The sequence below is a fragment of the Gopherus evgoodei genome, chromosome 8 (genome assembly GCF_007399415.2).
Source record: "Gopherus evgoodei ecotype Sinaloan lineage chromosome 8, rGopEvg1_v1.p, whole genome shotgun sequence".
Lineage (NCBI taxonomy): Eukaryota > Metazoa > Chordata > Testudines > Testudinidae > Gopherus > Gopherus evgoodei.
Genome location: NC_044329.1, coordinates 35887900 through 35906903, shown reverse-complemented (window position 1 = coordinate 35906903; position 19004 = coordinate 35887900). Strand labels below are relative to the sequence as shown.

The following is a 19004-nucleotide window of genomic DNA, read 5'->3' as shown; positions in this document are numbered from 1 at the left end:
GTATGGATAGAGCGGGCTGTGCAGGCACAAGTTACCGAGAAGATGCTGGCCCTGAACGTCTATCTGCTCTTGTGGGTATTTGGCTGCATTCATTTTATAGGTAAGGCAATTAAATCACACTGCAGTGGGGAGGGGCAGATATTAGAAAGAGTTTGGCTCTCATTTAGGAACCTACAAGAAGTATCCGATTTTTCAAATGTTCCCAGCCTTCAGCAGGTCGAATTGAAAATCTCAGAATCTGTTTAAGTGCTTACACTGGGAGATCAGCTCTTTAGAAAATCTGGCCACGTTAGCACTTCTAAAGTTTACTTCAGAGGGATCATACTGACATAAAAGAACACCTATCTTGTGATAACATAGGGACATGGAGATAGTTTTTAGTATTTAATACACCACTTTGGTATGGAAATAGTATTGCTAGAACTACTGCATTTTGAAATGTGCAAAATATTATTGTCCTGTAAAGTATTTTGCTTCTTCTCTTGATTGATTGATTGATTGATGTTCATTTCTTGTAGCTGTAAATACAAATAATGTAGTGCTCTGAACAAGACACTGAAATAAGAACATGAATCACCATCCTTATCCGAATGAAGTTCTGGCAGCAGAGAGAGATAATTTAATAATCCGGTTTTTAACTGTTCATTAACACATGATGTTTGGATGTGGGGCAGAGCCAGCAATTAATGTTTTGAAGTATGGCCTGCTGCTTTTCCCTTTGTTGTAGGCAAGCAGGGCGTGCATTGTACTATTGACAGAGTGCAGAGTAGCTGTGTTTGTTTCTGTATTTAACTGGAGGCAGTGGAAGGGACTGCAAAGTTACTTACCGCTGTTTCCATAATAGATAGCTGCTAAAAAAAACCCTAACTTCTTCCTGCATTTTTGGGATGAGAAGTTTTCATTTTATAACTAAACTATATGAAAAGTTGTCCATAAGGTAGAGGCATTGTGCTGTGATAATAATAGGATTTACAGCATGCAGATCAGAAAGTAGAGATTAAACCTATGCATGTCACACAGAATAATGCTATTGACTCTTCAGTTGCTAGCTGTTCATTTATCCTGTAATTCTCAGGAGCAAGAGCATATGTCTTTGAAATTATATCCAAATGATGACTAGACCAAATTCATCCCGGATGTAACACCCCTGGCTTCAGGGGAAGAAGGGATTTTGCCCAGTAATTAGATAAATGATTTTAACAGAATTAGAGGGGTTCCTTAGTATGCTATTAAGCTTTCTAGCAGTTTTGGACAGTTGGTCTCTCAGCAACAATGCTGGTTATTCCACAGAAACCTCTCCTGTGGCTTGACGGACCTGTTATGTCACCCAGCTCTCCAGCAACCTTTTGGATCAGTATTGAAGTATTGAATATTTAAACTCAAAATCCACCTACCTGTTTACCAGGGCTAGCCCACAACATTTTGGCACCATGTCCCCTCGCATGGGCCAAACCTCTGAAAGGTCTCAATTCTGCCTTCTTCCTGTTCTACTCCTCTCATGGTACTGCTCTGCTACCTACCCCAATGACAGAGAACTAACAACTTAAAATGCCTTGTTCAAAAAATTTAAGTAACATTTAACTCTCAAACACCTGAACAACAAATGTTACTTTTCTTGTCTGCATAGTAAACATTGGCATTTTTATCTGTTTGAATAATCAAAGTGGTGCTTTCCGTGCCTTCTTGGCTTCAAATATTTGAACTGCTTCCTGAAGGTCCACAGTCTGGGCTAGCTCATGCTCTGTTGAGATGGTTGAAGGCTGACCAGCCTCTGCTGTGTCATTGTGAAGCGTAGATGTGTTTTTATTAACATCAGCTTGGAGAAACTGCGTTCTCCACTGGCAACTGTTACAGGAAGTGTTAGAAGTATGTGCAGAGCAAAAAACGTATTTGGAAAGAGGGTCTCATCTTATTTCTGCCATATATTCGATAACAGCCTTTGGATTTGATCCTGCTGAAATGTGTCTTGAAAGGGCTTTCGGTTCATCACCTAAACCACTCGCATCAATATCGCGCATGTCATCATGTGTCAACACTGTCTCTAGTGCCCTGCATTGCTGGTGTAGGTCTTCTTCAGGTATAGTGAGGAGTTTTGGAATGTCACACAACATCCCAAATTTACTGCTATGTTCCTTGAGCTGCATGAAACGTTCTTCAACTGACTATATTGCATAGTCTAGCACCTGATTAAAGAATTCAACTCTGAATGTTGTTTGAGGTCTCTTATGGATTATCCCATGCCTCGTAATCAAAAATGTCGTCTCGTTGTTTCAGAGTAGCCCAGCATGTTAGTCTGTACCACAAAAAGGACAGGAGTACTTATGGCACCTTAGAGACTAACAAATTTGTTTGAGCATAAGCTTTCATACCAGCAATGCCCCTCTGACATGTACATTGGCCAAACCAGACAGTCTTTATGCAAAAGAATAAATGGACACAAATCTGACATCAGGAATCATAACACTCAAAAACCAGTAGGAGAACACTTTAACCTGTCTGGTCATTCAATGACAGACCTGCGGGTGGCAATTTTGCAACAGAAAAGCTTCAAAACTAGACTCCAACGAGAAACTGCTGAGCTGGAATTGATATGCAAACTAGATACAATCAACTTAGGTTTGAATAGGGACTGGGAATGGCTGAGCCATTACTAACATTGAATCTATCTCCCCTTGTAAGTATTCTCACACTTCTTATCAAACTGTCTGTACTGGGCTATCTTCAAAAGTTTTTTTCTCTTACTTAATTGGCCTCTCCCACCTTTTCATGCTCTCTGTATATGTATATATATCTCCTCAATATATGTTCCATTCTATGCATCTGAAGAAGTGGGCTGTAGCCCACGAAAGCTTATGCTCAAATAAATTTGTTAATCTCTAAGGTGCCACAGGTACTCATGTTCTTTCTTCTTTGGTCACTCTTGTATTCTTGAATGGGTAGGAAAATAGCTTCAGTCTGAAGTTACTCTGCCAATTTCTGTGCACTCTTCCGAATGTTTTGAAATCCCTCATCTGACCGATAAGACTGTAGGTATGACTTTGCTTTGTCTAGTTGTTCCATTGCTCCAGATATATCAAGGTCAACATCTTGGAGTCTCTTGCTTACAACATTTATTTCAAACAGTATGTCATGCCACAACATTAATCCATACAGAAATTTGAAGTTATGTATGTTTCTGATGATTCTATTTCCCTCTGCCACTGTTCTCCCATGAACAGTTCCTGTCATAGCATTATCCTCTATAATGGCAACTATGGCATCATCTATCTTCCCAATTTGGTGTTTGATAGGCTTTATCGCCTCCACTCGACTTTCCCATCGTGTGGCACTCAGTGGTTTCAGTGTCAGAGAGGATGTTCCCAGATGTTGCTTCACACTTTGCCGTGGATGAGTTGATGCAGAGAAAAATACGTAGATGCTTTGAATTACATTAAAAAATTCAGCAGCCTCACTAGAAGCTGATGCTGCATCACTGACCACCAAGTTCAATGCATTAGAACTACATAGGACTAAAAAAGCTCGAGGGTTTAACTCCCGGATCCGTGTCTGCACTCCTCTGTTCTTTCCTCTCACGTTGGCACCATTATTGTAGCCCTGACCTCTCATGTTAGCTATCGCAATTCCCATATCCTCCAGGTTTTTAAGAAGCACATTTGTCATACCAGCTCCTGTAGTATCATCAATGTCAATACATTCTAGAAAATGTTTTCTGATGGTCACCATTGCAGGGACAATTTCACTAGGTTCTGTTGTTGTTACAAAACGCACCATTAAAGGCATTTATTCCATATGGCTGATGTCAGGTGTGGAGTCCAGAATAACGGTAATATCTTGCTGACTTCAGATCTGCCACAATCTTCTGTTTAACTTTTTTTTGCCAGTAACTGTATGATCTCATTTTGAATTGTTTTTCCAATGTAGTGGTGTGTTTCCCTTTGTCTGTTTAACTAGTACTCTCATTTTAAGTTTGTAGGGTTTACTGTTAGATTCAGTTATGGCCTCTGGTCAGCAGCTGGCCATTTAATATGTTGGCATATTTTGTCTCACGGTGTTATTCTTCCATTGAAATGGCAGTTCAGGACATAGCTTTTCCAGCTTGTCAGTTTTAATTTCAGAGCAAATTCATACTGATGTGTATGTTGCACGTTATTTCAGTTCCCTTGCAGCTGGTGAAAGGGTCTCTGTGTGACGGCTGCATAAGGTTTAGCACAAATGGCAGAGGTCAGAACATGTAGGGAGAAAGTTAGAAAGGCAAAAAGCCAGTAGAGTTTTCCCTTGCAAAGGGAATTAAAACCAATAGTAAAAGGTTCTATAGCCATATAAATAAGAAGAAAACAAAGAAAGAAGAAGTGGGACCACTAAACACTGAGGATGGAATGTAGGTTAAGGATAATCTAGGCATGGGCCAATATCTAAACAAATACTTTGCCTCAGTCTTTGATGAGGCTAATGAGGAGCTTAGGGATAATGGTAGGATGACAAATAAGAATGAGGATATGGAGGTAGATATTACCACATCCGAGGTAGAAGCCAAACTCGAATAGTTTAATGGGATGAAATCAGGAGGCCCAGATAATCTTCATCCAAGAATATTAAAGGAACTGGCACATGAAATTGCAAGCCCATTAGCAAGAATTTGTAATGAATCTGTAAACTCACGGGTTGTACCATATGACTGAAGAATTGCTAACATAGTTCCTATCTTTAAGAAAAGGGAAAAAAGTGATCTGGGCAACTACAGGCCTGTCAGTTTGACATCTGTAGTATGCAAGGTCTTGGAAAAAATTTTGAAAGAAAAAGTAGTCAAAGACATTGAGGTCAATGGTAATTGGGACAAAATACAACATGGTTTTACAAAATGTAGATTGTGCCAAGCCAACCTGATCTTCTTTGAGAAGATAACAGATTTTTTAGATAAAGGAAACACAGTGGATCTAATTTACCTCGATTTCAGTAAGGCATTTGATACAGTTCCACACGGGGAATTATTAGCTAAATTGGAAAAGATGGAGATCAATATGAAAATTGAAAGGTGGATAAGGAACTGGTTAAAGGGGAGACTACAATGGGTCATACTGAAAGGTGAATTATCAGGCTGGAGGGAGGTTACTAGTGGAGTTTCTCAGGGATTGGTTTTGGAACCAATCTCATTTAATCTTTTTATTACTGATCTTGGCACAAAAAGTGGGAATGTGCTAATAAAGTTTGCGGATGACACAAAGCTGGGAGGTATTGCCAATACAGAGAAGGACGAGGATACCATACAGGAAGTTTGGATGACCTTATAAACTGGAGTAATAGTAATAGGATGAAATTTAATAGTGAAAAGTGCAAGGCCATGCATTTAGGGATTAATAACAAGAACTATTGTTATAAGCTGAGGAGGCATCAGTTGGAAGTAACAGAGGAGGAGAAGGACCTCGGAGTATTGGTTAATCACAGGATGACTATGAGCCGCTAATGTGATACAACTGTGAAAAAAACTAATGCGGTCTTGGGATGCATCAGGTGAGGTATTTCCAGTAGAGATAAGAAAGTGTTAGTACCGTTATACAAGGCACTGGTAAGACCTCATCTGGAATACTGTGTGCAGTTCTGGTCTCCCATGTTTAAGAAGGATAAATTCAAACTGGAACAGGTTCAGAGAAGGGCTACTAGGATGATCCAAGGAATGGAAAATCTGTCATATGAAAGGAGACTCAAAGAGCTTGGCTTGTTTAGCCTAACCAAAAGAAGGCTGAGGGGAGATATGATTGCTCTCTATAAATATATCAGAGGAATAAATACCAGGGAGGGAGAGGAATTATTTAAGGTCAGTACCAATATGGACACAAGAACAAATGGATATAAACTGGCTATCAGGAAGTTTAAACTTGAAATTAGATGAAGGTTTCTAACCATCAGAGGAGTGAAGTTCTGGAACAGCCTTCCAAGGGGAGTAGTGGGGGCAAAAGACATATCTGGCTTCAAGACTAAGCTTGATAAGTTTATGGAGGGGATGGTATAATGGGATAGCCTAATTTTGGCAATGAATTAGTCTTTGACGACTAGTGGTAAATATGCCCAATGGTTTGTGATGGGATGTTAAGTGGGGTGGGATCTGAGTTACTACAGAGAATTCTTTCCTGGGTGTCTGGCTGGTGAGTCTTGCCCACATGCTCAGGGTTTAGCTGATTGCCATATTTGGGGTCAGGAAGGAATTTTCCTCCAGGGCAGATTGGCAGAAGCCCTGGGCGTTTTCCACCTTCCTCTGCAGCATGGGGCACGGGGCATGGCTCACTTGCTGGACTTGCTGGAAGATTCTCTGCACCTTGAAGTCTTTAAACCATAATTTGAGGACTTCAGTGGCTCAGACACAGGTTTTATACAGGAGTGGGTGGGTGAGATTCTGTGGCCTGCGTTGTGCAGGAGGTCAGACTAGATGATCATAATGGTCCCGTCTGACCTTAAAATCTATGATTCTATGATTCTATGATTGAAAGCAGTGCTCTTTGTCATCAAATACACATCAGCTTACAGGGGGCAGCTCGGGTCTGCTTTTGAAACAAAGATATCACAGAAGAGCTGTATGGATGGGAATACCATGGGGAGAGAGACTGTGCTTAGCATGTAGCAAGAGTATATAACTAAAAAGTCCTGGGAGGATGTGAAAGAAGAGCAGGAAAATATTCCTAGCAGTGAAATGTATTAGATGGTGGCCTATGCTCCCGAGGAGAAATAGTGGCAACCCCATTGCATGGGCCATTGCAAACTGGGCTAGACAGTCTGGGGAAGAATACGTTGCTGGCCAAAGGAGTAGTGTGAGGGGACAGGGGGAGTTAAAGCTAGTATTAAGCTATCACGGAGTTAGCGGGCAATGCTCTGGAACTTCTCCATACAAAACCAGTCAGGACTCTGGGGGAGCATGGCTCCTCTCTGTGAGCATACTGTCTCCAGGGCAAGAAGCTTACACAGCTTCAACCTTCCTGGGTCTGACCTCAGAGCATTCAGCATCCCCTTCTCACACCATGCACTTCTCACGGTGAGTCCACACAGGCAGGGCTCCTGGGGAAGCTAGTATCAGAGGGGTAGCCATGTTAGTCTGGATCTGTAAAAGCAGCAAAGAATCCTGTGGCACCTTATAGACTAACAGACATTTTGGAGCATGAACTTTCATGGGTGAATACCCACTTGGTCAGATGCATGTGACGAAGTGGGTATTCATCCACGAAAGCTCATGCTCCAAAACGTCTGTTAGTCTATAAGGTGCCACAGGATTCTTTGGGGAAGCTAGTGGGCCATGCACTCCAATTCTGCAGTCAGACGTGACTCTCAGCCAGCCAGGAAAACAGAAGGTTTATTAGACAACTTGTAGGTAAAGAGAACAGGACTTCTCAGTCAAGTCCATCTTGGGGCCAGGGAGGCCAGACTCCCATCTGGGAGGCCCTCTGTTTCCCCAGCCAGCTCCAAACTGAAACTCTCCAGCCCCTCCTCTGGCCCTTGTCTCTTTCCCAGGCCAGGAGGTCACCTGATCTCTTTGTTCCCCAACACCTTCACTTGGCACCTTTGCAGGGGAAGGGCCCAGGCCATCAGTTGCCAGGAGACAGGACGTCGGCCATTCTCTGTGCAGACAGCCTCACACTGGCCCTCTAGGGCTCTGCAACAATCACACACCCTTATCCCACCACCTAGATACTTAAGAACTGCATAGGGGAAACTGAGGCAGCCACACAGTATTCAGAGAAAACATTAAGAACATTCCCACTTCATCACATAGGCTATGTCTGCACTGCAAGCTAGGGGGGTGGTTCCCCATTTCCTGTACATAGACATATTCGTTCTAGTTCTCATCGAGCTAGCATGGGTATAAATAGCAGTGTAGCCTTGGTAGCATGGGTAGCGGCTGCGGAGGCACAACTGAGCCATGTCAAGTAGGTACCCACCGGTTTTACCACATTTGTACCTGGCATGGCTCAGTCATGCCTCTGCTCCTGCCACCCTAGCTACCACAGCAAGTACGGTTACCACGTGGCTGGTAGGTATTGGAACAGCCTGGCTGGCTTTTTTATGGATTTGCCAGTTAGCAGAAAAATAATTTTATCTGCCAGGTTTTCCTTTATGTGGGTCTAGAGATTTGCATTATTATCACAATGCACTGGGGTATCGAAGTGTCTATGTCCAGCTAAAGGTGCTGCAGTGTTCCCACTTCCACAGTTTAAGCGATAACAGATCAAAACTGTTGAAAATACAGCAGCTGGCTGCCCACCAACAGGCAAGCGCATGGCATGGATGTGTGTGAGAGGGTTTGAGTCACATGAGAGTGAGGAGACATGCAATGTTAGCAGTCTTGTCTATATCTGGGATCTTGCTAGATTCTATGAGTGGCTGTTGAAGGGGCAGGGGTCACAGAGTTGCCTTGTGGTTGGGGTTGTGGCAGACCTGACTTGCGGGTGGGTGCATTTCAAAGAGTAAATCTAGCAGCTACACTGGCTGGCACACTGAGAGCTCGTGTGAGTATGTCTGTGTATGCACCAGGGGAATCACAGTCCAGCTCATAGTATAGTCTCCCAGTGGCAGGTGCCTTAGCTCACTGCACTGCCAAGGGGGACCACATTCAGATCCTAGCTCTTGCTCTCCAAAGCTGCTACAGAGGCCTTCTCTGCCTCCCTGGATGGGAGCTCCTGGGGTTATTCCCTAGTCACCATCATGACCCACAGGCCTCGAACGCGGGTCCACAGGAGCAGCCACATTGCAACCATCCACTTTGCAGCCTGCTGACAGCTGCTGACCCAGGACTCATGAAGCCCAGCCCCAGTTTGAGGCTCCACCCTGATGCCCCCATGGCAGAGTCCCAGAGCAGCCGATTGACCGCTGGCCCTACTTACACCAGCAACAGGAATGGAAAGCTGTCGGAACAACTGGATCCACCCTGCTCTGGACTGTGTACCTTGTGCCTCCTGCTCCCCTGGCTTGACTTCCTGGCATCCTGACCTGGCGTGACTCCGAACCTCTGGCTTGTGGGTCTGATCTCGGGTTTGTCTTCTGCCTCTGACCCACTGGTATGCCAACTCAGTTTGACTCTGGTTACCAACCTGTAGTTTTGATCTCCAGTCTCTCTTTGGCTTCTGACCTCCCAGTATCTTGACCCAGCTGACTCCTGACTGTGGACTCCAGCTCCAGCTCCAACCACTATGTCTGGCTGTGCCCAACCCAGCCCTTACAGCCACCCTCTTTGACCAAAAAAGCCAAGCCAGTCTGACATGTAAGAGGAATGGGGAGGGTGAAAAACAGGAGGATCCCAAGCAGGAGCGGCACCAGGGTTTCTGGTGTCCTAGGCAGAATTCGGGGGGCGGCATTTTGTGTGCTCCCCACGGGGCGCACAGGAACTTCCGGTTCCACTCCCATCACGCTGCCAAAGAAGGACCCTCCACCGAAATGCCGCAGGCAACAACGGCAGTCATTGAGCTGCTCAATTGCCTGCCGCTGTTTTCCATGGCACGTCGGCAGAAGGTCCTTCTTCGGTGGCGTGATGGGAGCGGAACTGGAAGCTCCCGTGCGCCCTGTGGGGAGCGCACAAAATGCTGCCCCCCGAATCCTGGCGCCCTAATGGAAGCGCAGGCCCTGATCCCAAGAGAACCACCTTCCAAAAAGTTTGCTCACTAAGCAAATTTTCCTGAACTAGTGTAGCTCTCGCCCACGCATCATTACAGTACATGCTTCAAGTTCCCCAGAGGACTCTCCAGGGAGCTTCTCAAAACTGTTAGCAATGTCCCGCAGGCTGTGCATCCGGGAACCAAGTTGTGTCACAGTAGCTGAGTCAGCAGCAGGTGTTCTTAAGGGAAATCATTCCAGTAACCAAACACCAGCATGTCTCTGCTTTGAAAGTGGATTTTTGCTGTAACCCCAAGCCCGGAACTGGCAGAAGGACTAAGGCCTGTACACCCCATAAGCAAGAGGCATCACTGCTGAGGCTTAGCCTCAGGGCCAGGTGGTCCAACCTCTAAGATTTGATGGCTATAAACCATGCAAGAGACTGACTGGGACAAGTTTAGCTCGGCTGCTGCTGTTTTGGTGAGATGAACTCCCCCTCTTTGACTCGCGTGGTAGAGCTGCTGCTTATGAGGTAGGAAGGTCCTGGCTGTAGCCTTGCTGGTAATAACCTGCAGGGTGTGCACTAAAGGCACACCACATATGGCTTGACAGAGGGGTTAAATCCAGCCTAGTGTCTGAGCACCACATGCCTATGGGAGAGTTCAAGGTCAAGGACAACATGGTGACATTCAGGGATCGGAGCCGAGAACACAAGAGTGGCAGGGGTCTCTTAGATCTCATCTCCAGTGCAGGATTGTTCCCTCTGGCCTTTTCAGGTCCATCTGCATCTCTGTCTATGTCTCTAGCCTAGAAAGGTTGTGGGTGTTTGGTACACCAGACTGCATCTTTGGTAGTTATGAGATGACCACACTTTTCAAGCACTTGGGCACCTGGCCTCCAGCCCTATAACTTGCCGGGCAGCCATGTGGCTAGTTGTAAGGTTTGATGCACTGTTCAGCTCCTGCATTTAGAGGGGTGCTTCTGTCTTTACTCTGACGATCTCGTGAATAGTTTATTTTTGGATTAGACCCAGCAGTCAAGTGACTGGGACACCCTGACCCAGTAGCAGTGAAGGAAGAGACATGGAATGTCACAGCAAGAATTCCCATCCAAGATTTCCCAGAGTCTGGGGATTTGCAGACTGGGGGACTGGTCCAGGCCCATCTTGACAAGAAACAAGCATGGCCTGCAGAACCCTGGGACTCTACTATTGCACATGTGCTAGAGATGCAGACTGGGGCACAGAATTGGCTGCTACCAGAGTGACATCCACAGGAGCAAAGGTCCTCAAGCAACAGGAGAAATTGTAGCTCACTTTCTCAGGGTTGTGTCGCCCTAAAGCTAATGGCTGTGAATTACATGCCCAGTAACTGGAATGTTTAACCCAAGCATCTGTCAGGGGTTTACAGACCCATCCTACCACAGGGACTAAGGGGTTAACAGACAGGTTAGCCATCTCCTCAGCTGCGACTAATTGCTGGGCCAGCAACAGCTGGGGGATAAGAGGCTGCAACTCAGAGGAGAGGAGAGGCTGCCAGAGACCCAGGGGTACTGAGAGGAGCTGTCCTTGGCAACAGCCGGGAAGGAAGTCAGACCCCCACCTCAAGGAAGAATCAGAGAATGTGAGTTTGCAACGGGCCTACTCTAGAGGAGAGGTGGGTGGCAGCAATGGATTGTGAGGAGCTGGTTCCAGCTGCTTAGTGTAGGGTCCTGGGGCTGGAAACTGGGGGGAAGCCTCCCTTGCCAGCCCCCTTGCCAACCCCCCCGCCCCCAGCAAAGGGGATAGTAAAATCCAGAGGAGCAAAGAGGTCAGGACAGTGCAGGGGCCTGAGATTATTGGGCTCCTAGTGTATCAGACTCATTATTGCCTTGGAAGGGGAGACACTATAAACAACCCGGCTGCAGTCGTAAGAGGAATCTCCTCCGGCATAGAGACAAATGATTGTTGGTGGGCTGGGGAAAACTGAGGCCGAGTCACTGTGATCATGTGCACTGTGGTGAGAAGGTGCTGGCTGGCAAAGTCACCTCTGGACAGTACCTGAAAGGCCTGGATTGAACTTTGGGGAGAGAGAGTGGGTAAGACTCTGCATGAGCCACCTGTGCGCTGACACTTGGCTTCTCATGGGCAGACCATTCACAGTATTCCCCGGGCAGGCCAAGCACCAGGAAGCAAAGCAGCCCAGAAGCCTTGCAGACCAGCCAGCCTGAACAGCAGGAGCGCTGTGTCTTGTGCCCCCACCCAGTAATGAGCTGCCAAAATCTTAACAACCAGTTCCCTACCAGGTCTTCGGCAGCACTTCGGCAGCGGGTCCTTCAGTGCTGCCGAAGACCCGGAGCGAATGAAGGACCTGTCACCGAAGACTCGGCACGCCGCCCGGTGACTACAAGCCCCACGTGTTTTTTTACATGTGTTTTTTAAGTCATCACTGCTGGGGCCCCATATAAACTGTTCAAATCGGGCCCCACACTCCCTAAAGCTGGCCCTGCACATTGGGGTTGCAAAATTTTATTGGGGGCCAGGTAGGGAAGGCTGTGCCTCCCAAAACAACCTGTTCTCCCCATCCCACCCCCATGCATGTCCTGCCCCCGGCTGCCCCCCTCAGAACCCTCAACCCATCAACCCACCCTGCTCCTTGTCCCCTGACCACCCCCTCCTGAGACCCCCCACCATAACTGCCCCCCAGGAACTCACCCTCTACCCAACTCTCCCCGCTCCCTGTCCCCTGACTGCCCTGACCACATCCACCACCACCCGAACAGACCCCCGGAACTCATGCCTACCTGAAACCCCCCCATCCCCCGACCGCTCCCCCAGAACCTCTGCCTCCTCCAACCACTCCCTGCCTGGCTTCTGCCTTATCCAACCCCTCCTCCCAGCCCTGGCCCGGCCCCCTTACCATGCTGCTCAGAGCAGCATGTAAGGATGCCGCGCAGCCCACTGGAGCTCGCAGCCCCCCACCTTACCATGCCGCTCAAAGTGGCAGGAGCTGCAGAACTGCGCAGAGCACTGGCGCCGGCGGCCCAGTGCGCTGGGGCTCTGTGAGGGGGGGAGGGAAGCGGGGGAGGGGCCAGAGGAGCCTCCCCAGCTGGGAGCTCAGGCGAGCCGGAGACAGGACAGTCCTGCAGGCCAGATGTGGCCCATGGACTGGAGTTGTTTGCCCGCCTGCCCCTTTAACAGCCGGTTCTACACCAGCTTCTAAATTTAACAAATGGTTCTTGTGAACCAGTGGGAACCGGCTCCAGCTCACCACTGCCTCCACCCCAGCAGCAGCTGTAAGGTGAGGCTGGGGAAGGTGACATGGAATCCTTTGTCTCAATGATGTGGAACAGGAAGCTAATAACCTGGATGACTGAATTTGTCCTCTGCCTTCTCCCTCTTCCCCCCACCTTGCCTAATCCCTTTGTGAGGGACCACAGCACAGCTACATCTGGGCACATTCCTTAGTGCAGACAGAGAAGACTGGAAGCTGGTGAAGGTGTTTACACAACTCCCCAGGGCATGAAATGGATGAGTTCAGATAGGCCTGCTTCATCAGGTACTTTCCCTTCCTCTCTCAGCTTTGGCCAGGAAGAACAGGGTGCTCGAGAAACAAAGGGGAAAGGAATTGGAATTAGAAAAATCCATCCCCTCACCATCTCTCTGCCCAAATCCAAGCCCTAAAGGTGGGTGTTAATGCTGAGCCAGCCAGAATAAAATGAGAAAAAAACAAAGGCGAGTCTCCAAGAGAGAGCACAGTGTATGTTTTCTCTGTAACATGCTGCAGCAGCTCTGAGAACAAAATGGCAGCCAGCCCTGATGCCAGCAGACTTCTCTGAAATGTAAAAGTGCAGTACAAAAAGAAAGTTTCGTACAAAATAACTAATAGCTGGAAGCCTGTACTGTTGCATTGGTGTAGCAGCTGAGCCAAGTGATCCACCATGTGTACAGTCTCCTTCATACAACCAATGAAACTGTTGCATGAAAATTAGTTGTAGAGTAAGGTGGGTGATTGGTTGAGTACCTCTAATATCACAAGGGTCTAGGACTCTTGGCACAACCTAGATACATGCATTGCTGCAACTGTACACTGCACAGGTGTAATTCATAAAGTCAAAATGGCTGAGAACTTAAAAACTGGGCCGTACCAGACTGTGAAATCCCAGTGAATGACCATGGGATATTCTGAACAAAGAATGCTCTCAGCTATGCTTGTAGCTGTTCCATGGCTTCACCCTGATTCAACAGACAGTCCAGACTTCAGAGTGACACACAAACAGGTGACAATCTTGTAATTTTATTAGCTAGAAATGCACCATTTTTGGAGTAAAGATTGTCAGAACCCTGCACGATAGCTCTGTTCGTGGACAATGCTTGGATTAGACAATAGTCATCAGCTAGCTGGGCTGGGAGTCTGCAGTGGGTTTCTAGTCCCAGCCTGAACAGAAGGTTTTTCTCAGCCTATTTCACCCAAACATGGCAAGCAGCTGATCCTTCCCCAGGCCAAGCCAGACAGACCCAAGCAACCACACAGCAGAGAGGCCAAGAGCACCACTGCCATGGGAACCCAGAACAAACACAGCACTGTTTTCCAAACAGAGGTGTGCTTAGGAAACTGGAAGTGCCAGCTGGGTGGGGGATCTCCTGGCAGCGGCCAGGGACCTATTCTGAGGACGCGGCTTCACAGAACAGATCTGTTTCACTTGGACAGCTGATGATGATGAAGAATGTTGGCGTGGGGGTGGACAAATGCAGGAGGCAGCTCTCCTAGGCCCAGCCTTCAGGAGGGCACTGGAAGGAAGCACATGCCCTCATGCATTGCTAGCTGCTTGACTCAATGGAATTAGTAAATAGGATTCGACAAGTACTGTAACGTGGCTGTCCCGTCCCACACACGCCGCTTCCTCGCATTGTTTGGCTTTTGGCTTGCTGCCTTTTTTTATTATTTTTAAAGAGTCAAATGGTTTTTAATTGACTTTCCGTAGAACACTGATCCGTCTCCAGCAAAAGCAGCTAGAAAGCAAATCCAGTGAGTAGTGAACAAATGAGAACCAGCCCTCTGCTAGGAGCATGGAGTTGTGATTAAAGCTCTTGATTGGAACCTTTAATCATTTTTTGTTGTTGTCCTGTGGACTTTCCCCAATTTGTCCACATCTTTCCACAGTATGGTGCCCAGAACTGGACACAGTACTCCAGCTGAGGACTTATGAATGCTGAGTAGAGGGAAGACTGACTTACTTGTGTCTTATTTGCAACATTCCTGCTAATACATCCCAGAAGGATGCTCGCCCTTTTTTTTTTTTTTGTACAACACTATTACATTGTTGACTCCTATTTAGTTTGTGATCCACTAGAACCCCCAGATCTTTTTGCAGTACTCCTTCCTAGGCAGTCATTGCCAATGTTTCCTCTAATTTTTCCCATCCATGTGCAGAATGAATTTTGTTATGTGCACCAATGTGTGGCAGGGGTGGGACCGAGGGGTTTGGAGTGTGGGAGGGGTTTCAGGGCTGGGGCAGAGGGTTAATGTGTGAGGAGGTGAGGGTTCCAGCTGGGGGTGCAGGCTCTGGGGTGGGGTTGGGGGGGGTTGGGGTTCAGGCTGCCCTGGAGCTGCAGTGGGGAGAGAGGACTCCCCTCAGCTCTCTCCCCCACCAGCAGCACCTGGACTGGGGGAGAAGCGCCTCTTCCTGCCACAGCAGCTCCGGCACTGAGGGAGTCCTCCTCTCTCCCTGCCGCAGCAGCTCTGGGGTTGGGAGGGAGAGGCGCCTCTCCCTGCCGCAGCAGCTCTTGGACTGGAGGGTCCTCCTCTCTCCCTGCCATGCCGCAGCCCCGGAGCTGGCGGGAGGTAAGTGCAAGACCCTTGGTGACTTCCTGCGCAGCTGCTCAGGTGTGCGCCTTAGCAGGAACTTACAAAATGGGCAATGACCTATTTGTGCAACTGATCATTCCTTCCTAAGCATAGTACTTTGTATTTGCCCTTATTTAATTACATCCTATTATTTCAGACCATTTCTCCAGTTTGTCAAGATCATTTTGAATTCTACTCCCGTCTTCCAAAGCACTAGTGACCCCTCCCAGCTTGGTGTCATCCACAAATTTTATAAATGTGCTCTCCATGCCATTAGCCAAATCACTGACGAAGATATTTAATAGAACTGCACTCAGGACAGATCCCTGCAGGATCCTATGCAATATGCCTTTCCAGCTTGAATGTGAACCACGGATAACTACTCTCTGATACAGTTGTCCAACCAATTGTGCACCCACCTTATGGACACCTAGGTAGCACAATGCGGCACAGATCTTCACAGAGGTCTATAGTTACTAGTGTAATATAAATAATCAAATCTAATAAACTCAAGGGCCATGGTCATGATGCTGAATGATAAGACATGTCTATGTACATTAAGTAAAGATGGATAAATAGTGTCACACTTTCAGGGTTAACTGCACCTTTGAAACCCCCAGCCCCACCCCAGTTTTTCTCGAGGTCACCCACTTAAAGTTTCAGGCTTCCTAGTCGTCACTTCTCGGCCAGAGACCTGTGGGTCTCTGTCTCCAGCCTGGGGGTTTAGACTAGCAGTTCCTCTGCATGTCACTGTGATTTTCCCCATTAGGTCTGAGTGGAATCCAGCATCTGTGGGTAACCTTTCTCCAGGGGCTACAATGGTGTATACCAGTTACCTGCCAGCCTTCACAAAGCCTAAGAATAGTCATATTTGGGTGAAAGCATTACAAAGAACACCCATAACAACAACCAAGGTTTCTATACACATACTCAAATCTTACCTGAGGTCACCCAGCCTTTTCTTCAAGGGTTGGGTTAATCCTTGGCCAGGTGGGTGTGTCCATTTGCTGGATCAGAAAGAAGTCTCTGGATCAGTTTAAATTCAGGCTGTTTAAAGAAAAGATTCTTTGTCTGCTGGTCTCTGAACTCCCCCCCCCCAGTATGAACTAGTCTCTGCAAGCCCCCCCAGCTGACTGTACTTCTCTGGAGTTGTTTACAGCCTAAGTGATTCCCGCAATCAACTCCCATTGTGTTTAATCCCTGGAGGAGCTGTGGTAGCTCTCCTCCCCATAGAATCATAGGACTAGAAGGGACCTTGAGAGGTCATCTAGTCCAGTTCCCTGCACACATGGCAGGACTAGGTATTAGCCAGACCAGAGGTTCTCAAACTGTGGTCCATGGACCACCAGTGGTTTGCGAGCTCCGTTCAGGTGGTCCACGAATGGTTCTCTCTAAGGTGCGTGCCTGGGCAGCTGCACACAAGAAAATGAAAGGCCACCAACCTAATTAATGGAGCCATTCAGGCGTGGCTCCACTAGTTAGGTGCCTGGACCCTGAAGAAGAGCCACGTGTAAGGTGAGGTGGTGGCCTTGGGGGAATAAGGGGTAGGTGCGAGGGGGCAGTGGGGTGAGAAGAGGGGATGAGGGGGAATTTGGGATATGCTGGGCTGTGGTGGCTAGAGAAAGAGGTGACTGTGGCTGCCAGGGACAGACCTCCCTCCTTCCCAGCCCCAGTTCAGGGGCTGTTGTGGTGGGGGAGGGACCACCCCCTTCTTCTCAGCCCCAGCTCGGGGGCTGCCACAGAGGGGTGGGAGAGGGCACATCCATCGCATTAGAAAGGTAAGACTACTGATATTAAAATATGAGTTGTGTGCTTTTATTTGTAGAACAAAAAGTTAATTGATCATTTTTTTATATATAGTGCTTTTATCCAAAGCATGTTAAAATAGTTAGCTAACGGTACAAGCAACATTTGGTCTGCCGAGACCATAAGCAATTTTCAAGTGGTCCACAGGAAAAAAAGTGAGAACCACTGATCTAGACTGACAAGTGTTTGTCTAGCCTGCTCTTAAAAATCTCCAGTGATGGAGATTCCACAACCTCCCTAGGCAATTTATTCCGTTGTTCAACCACCCTGGAGTTGCCTACAGTCCGTGGCCCTCAATGATATATAAACTTAAAACAATATGGTCCCCAAAGTCTAAGATCCCGCATATGGTTTCAATATCTGTCACAGCTAGTAACTACAAACATTATATACAGGATTCCATCCATCAGATTAAATTCTACCTAGCAGAATCTCCACCTGCAGCTTCAATGAGATATAGGATTTTCCTTCATTGCCATCATAAGCTGTTCTTTACTGTTGCTGTGGGCTGCTTAGCAGCTGCTGTGTTTCACCCACGAGTTTATATTAGCATTTTTGAAAATTGGGTCACTTAAGTGGCTAAATAATTAATTTAGAAGCCTAAATGTAGGCTCGTAATTAGGAAAATCTTGGCTAAAGTGCTGTGAAAGTCTGAGATGAAAGGTCAAAGTATTATTGTGATGATGATAATGATTCCACTCTCTTTTCTGGAGGCATATATTGTGTACCTCATAAAAAACAAAGGGGGCGTGGATCTCGGGGCAGAGGGCCGCTAGAAGGTCATAGAGGCCCTGTACTTATCGTTTACAGAGCAGAACACCGGGGGAATGTGGGAGCTCTCTGCACGTTCAGAAAGGAAGGATTTCACTCCACTTCCAAACAGGCAAGAGTCAGGCCAGGAGGGGGCTACTTATGTGACTCCAGTGGCATAACACCCTCAACGTGTGATGCCAAGGCACAGGGTGTTACACAGCCCTCCTGCGTTGGTGGGATGGAGTTCTGTCCCTCCAACCCCATGCACTTTGCCCTCATAAAGCCCAAATCTGAGTCTTTTTATGGATGACATGAATTTCTGCGCCGTGAGGAATCCAGCAATCTGCTAGCACGTGTCACTGAGCAGAGCCCTTCTGGGGCCTGATTCAAAGCCCAGTGAAGTCAAGGGAAAGATCAGGCCCCTGGTGCCAAAGAAGACAAACCACAGCTGTTGATTAAGTTCCTGCCGCTGACTGTAACTTTCTTAAAGAAATCAAGTGCCTCTCTTTATGCTGCATCAGAGCAGCTGGGAAATACGCCTGCGAGTAAAAACTCTTGAAACATCTGAAGTTCCAAAAATAAAAACCGACCAGGAATCTCTAAAACCCATCACATTATTGTTTTAATGTACATGTGGCTCTCGCTATATAAAATAAAGTTAAAGAAGAAATACCACAAATAGAATCCCAAATTCTCCTTCCTCTGGGGAAATAAAGTTCTCCATGAATGAGGGAGGTGACATGTCCCTGTAGCCCTAAGGGGAGCCTGGATCAGTGTTATCAGGACTCTCCTGTTCCAGCAGGGCCAGAAACTGCAGTATTTCCCATCATGAATCACTCAGCAGCCTCCCACACCCCACCTAAAACTGCAAGATCTAACCGTAAATCATTCCAGCCTCAAGAAAACGGTAATTGGGCAGCATTTAAATTCAGTGGCAAGTCATTTGAGTTGCTCTGATGTTTATTGTAATTGCAGCCCTGCTGGAGGCAACCTGTCTGTTATTGTTACTTATTTGTATTTCAGTCGCGCCAAAGGGCTGTTTTTGGGGAT

At 47.1% G+C, this 19004-nt stretch overlaps 1 protein-coding gene across 4 annotated transcripts in view; it reads left to right on the top strand.

Moving 5' to 3' along the window:
- ECSCR (endothelial cell surface expressed chemotaxis and apoptosis regulator) overlaps positions 1-19004 on the top strand; it is a 44643-nt gene continuing 25639 nt past the window's right edge. For all 4 annotated transcript variants that reach the window (XM_030573834.1, XM_030573833.1, XM_030573832.1 and 1 more), the window contains exon 1: positions 1-100. In XM_030573834.1, coding sequence (XP_030429694.1) covers positions 43-100 — 58 coding nt within the window. In that variant the 5' untranslated portion in view covers positions 1-42. The remainder of the gene's footprint in view (positions 101-19004) is intronic.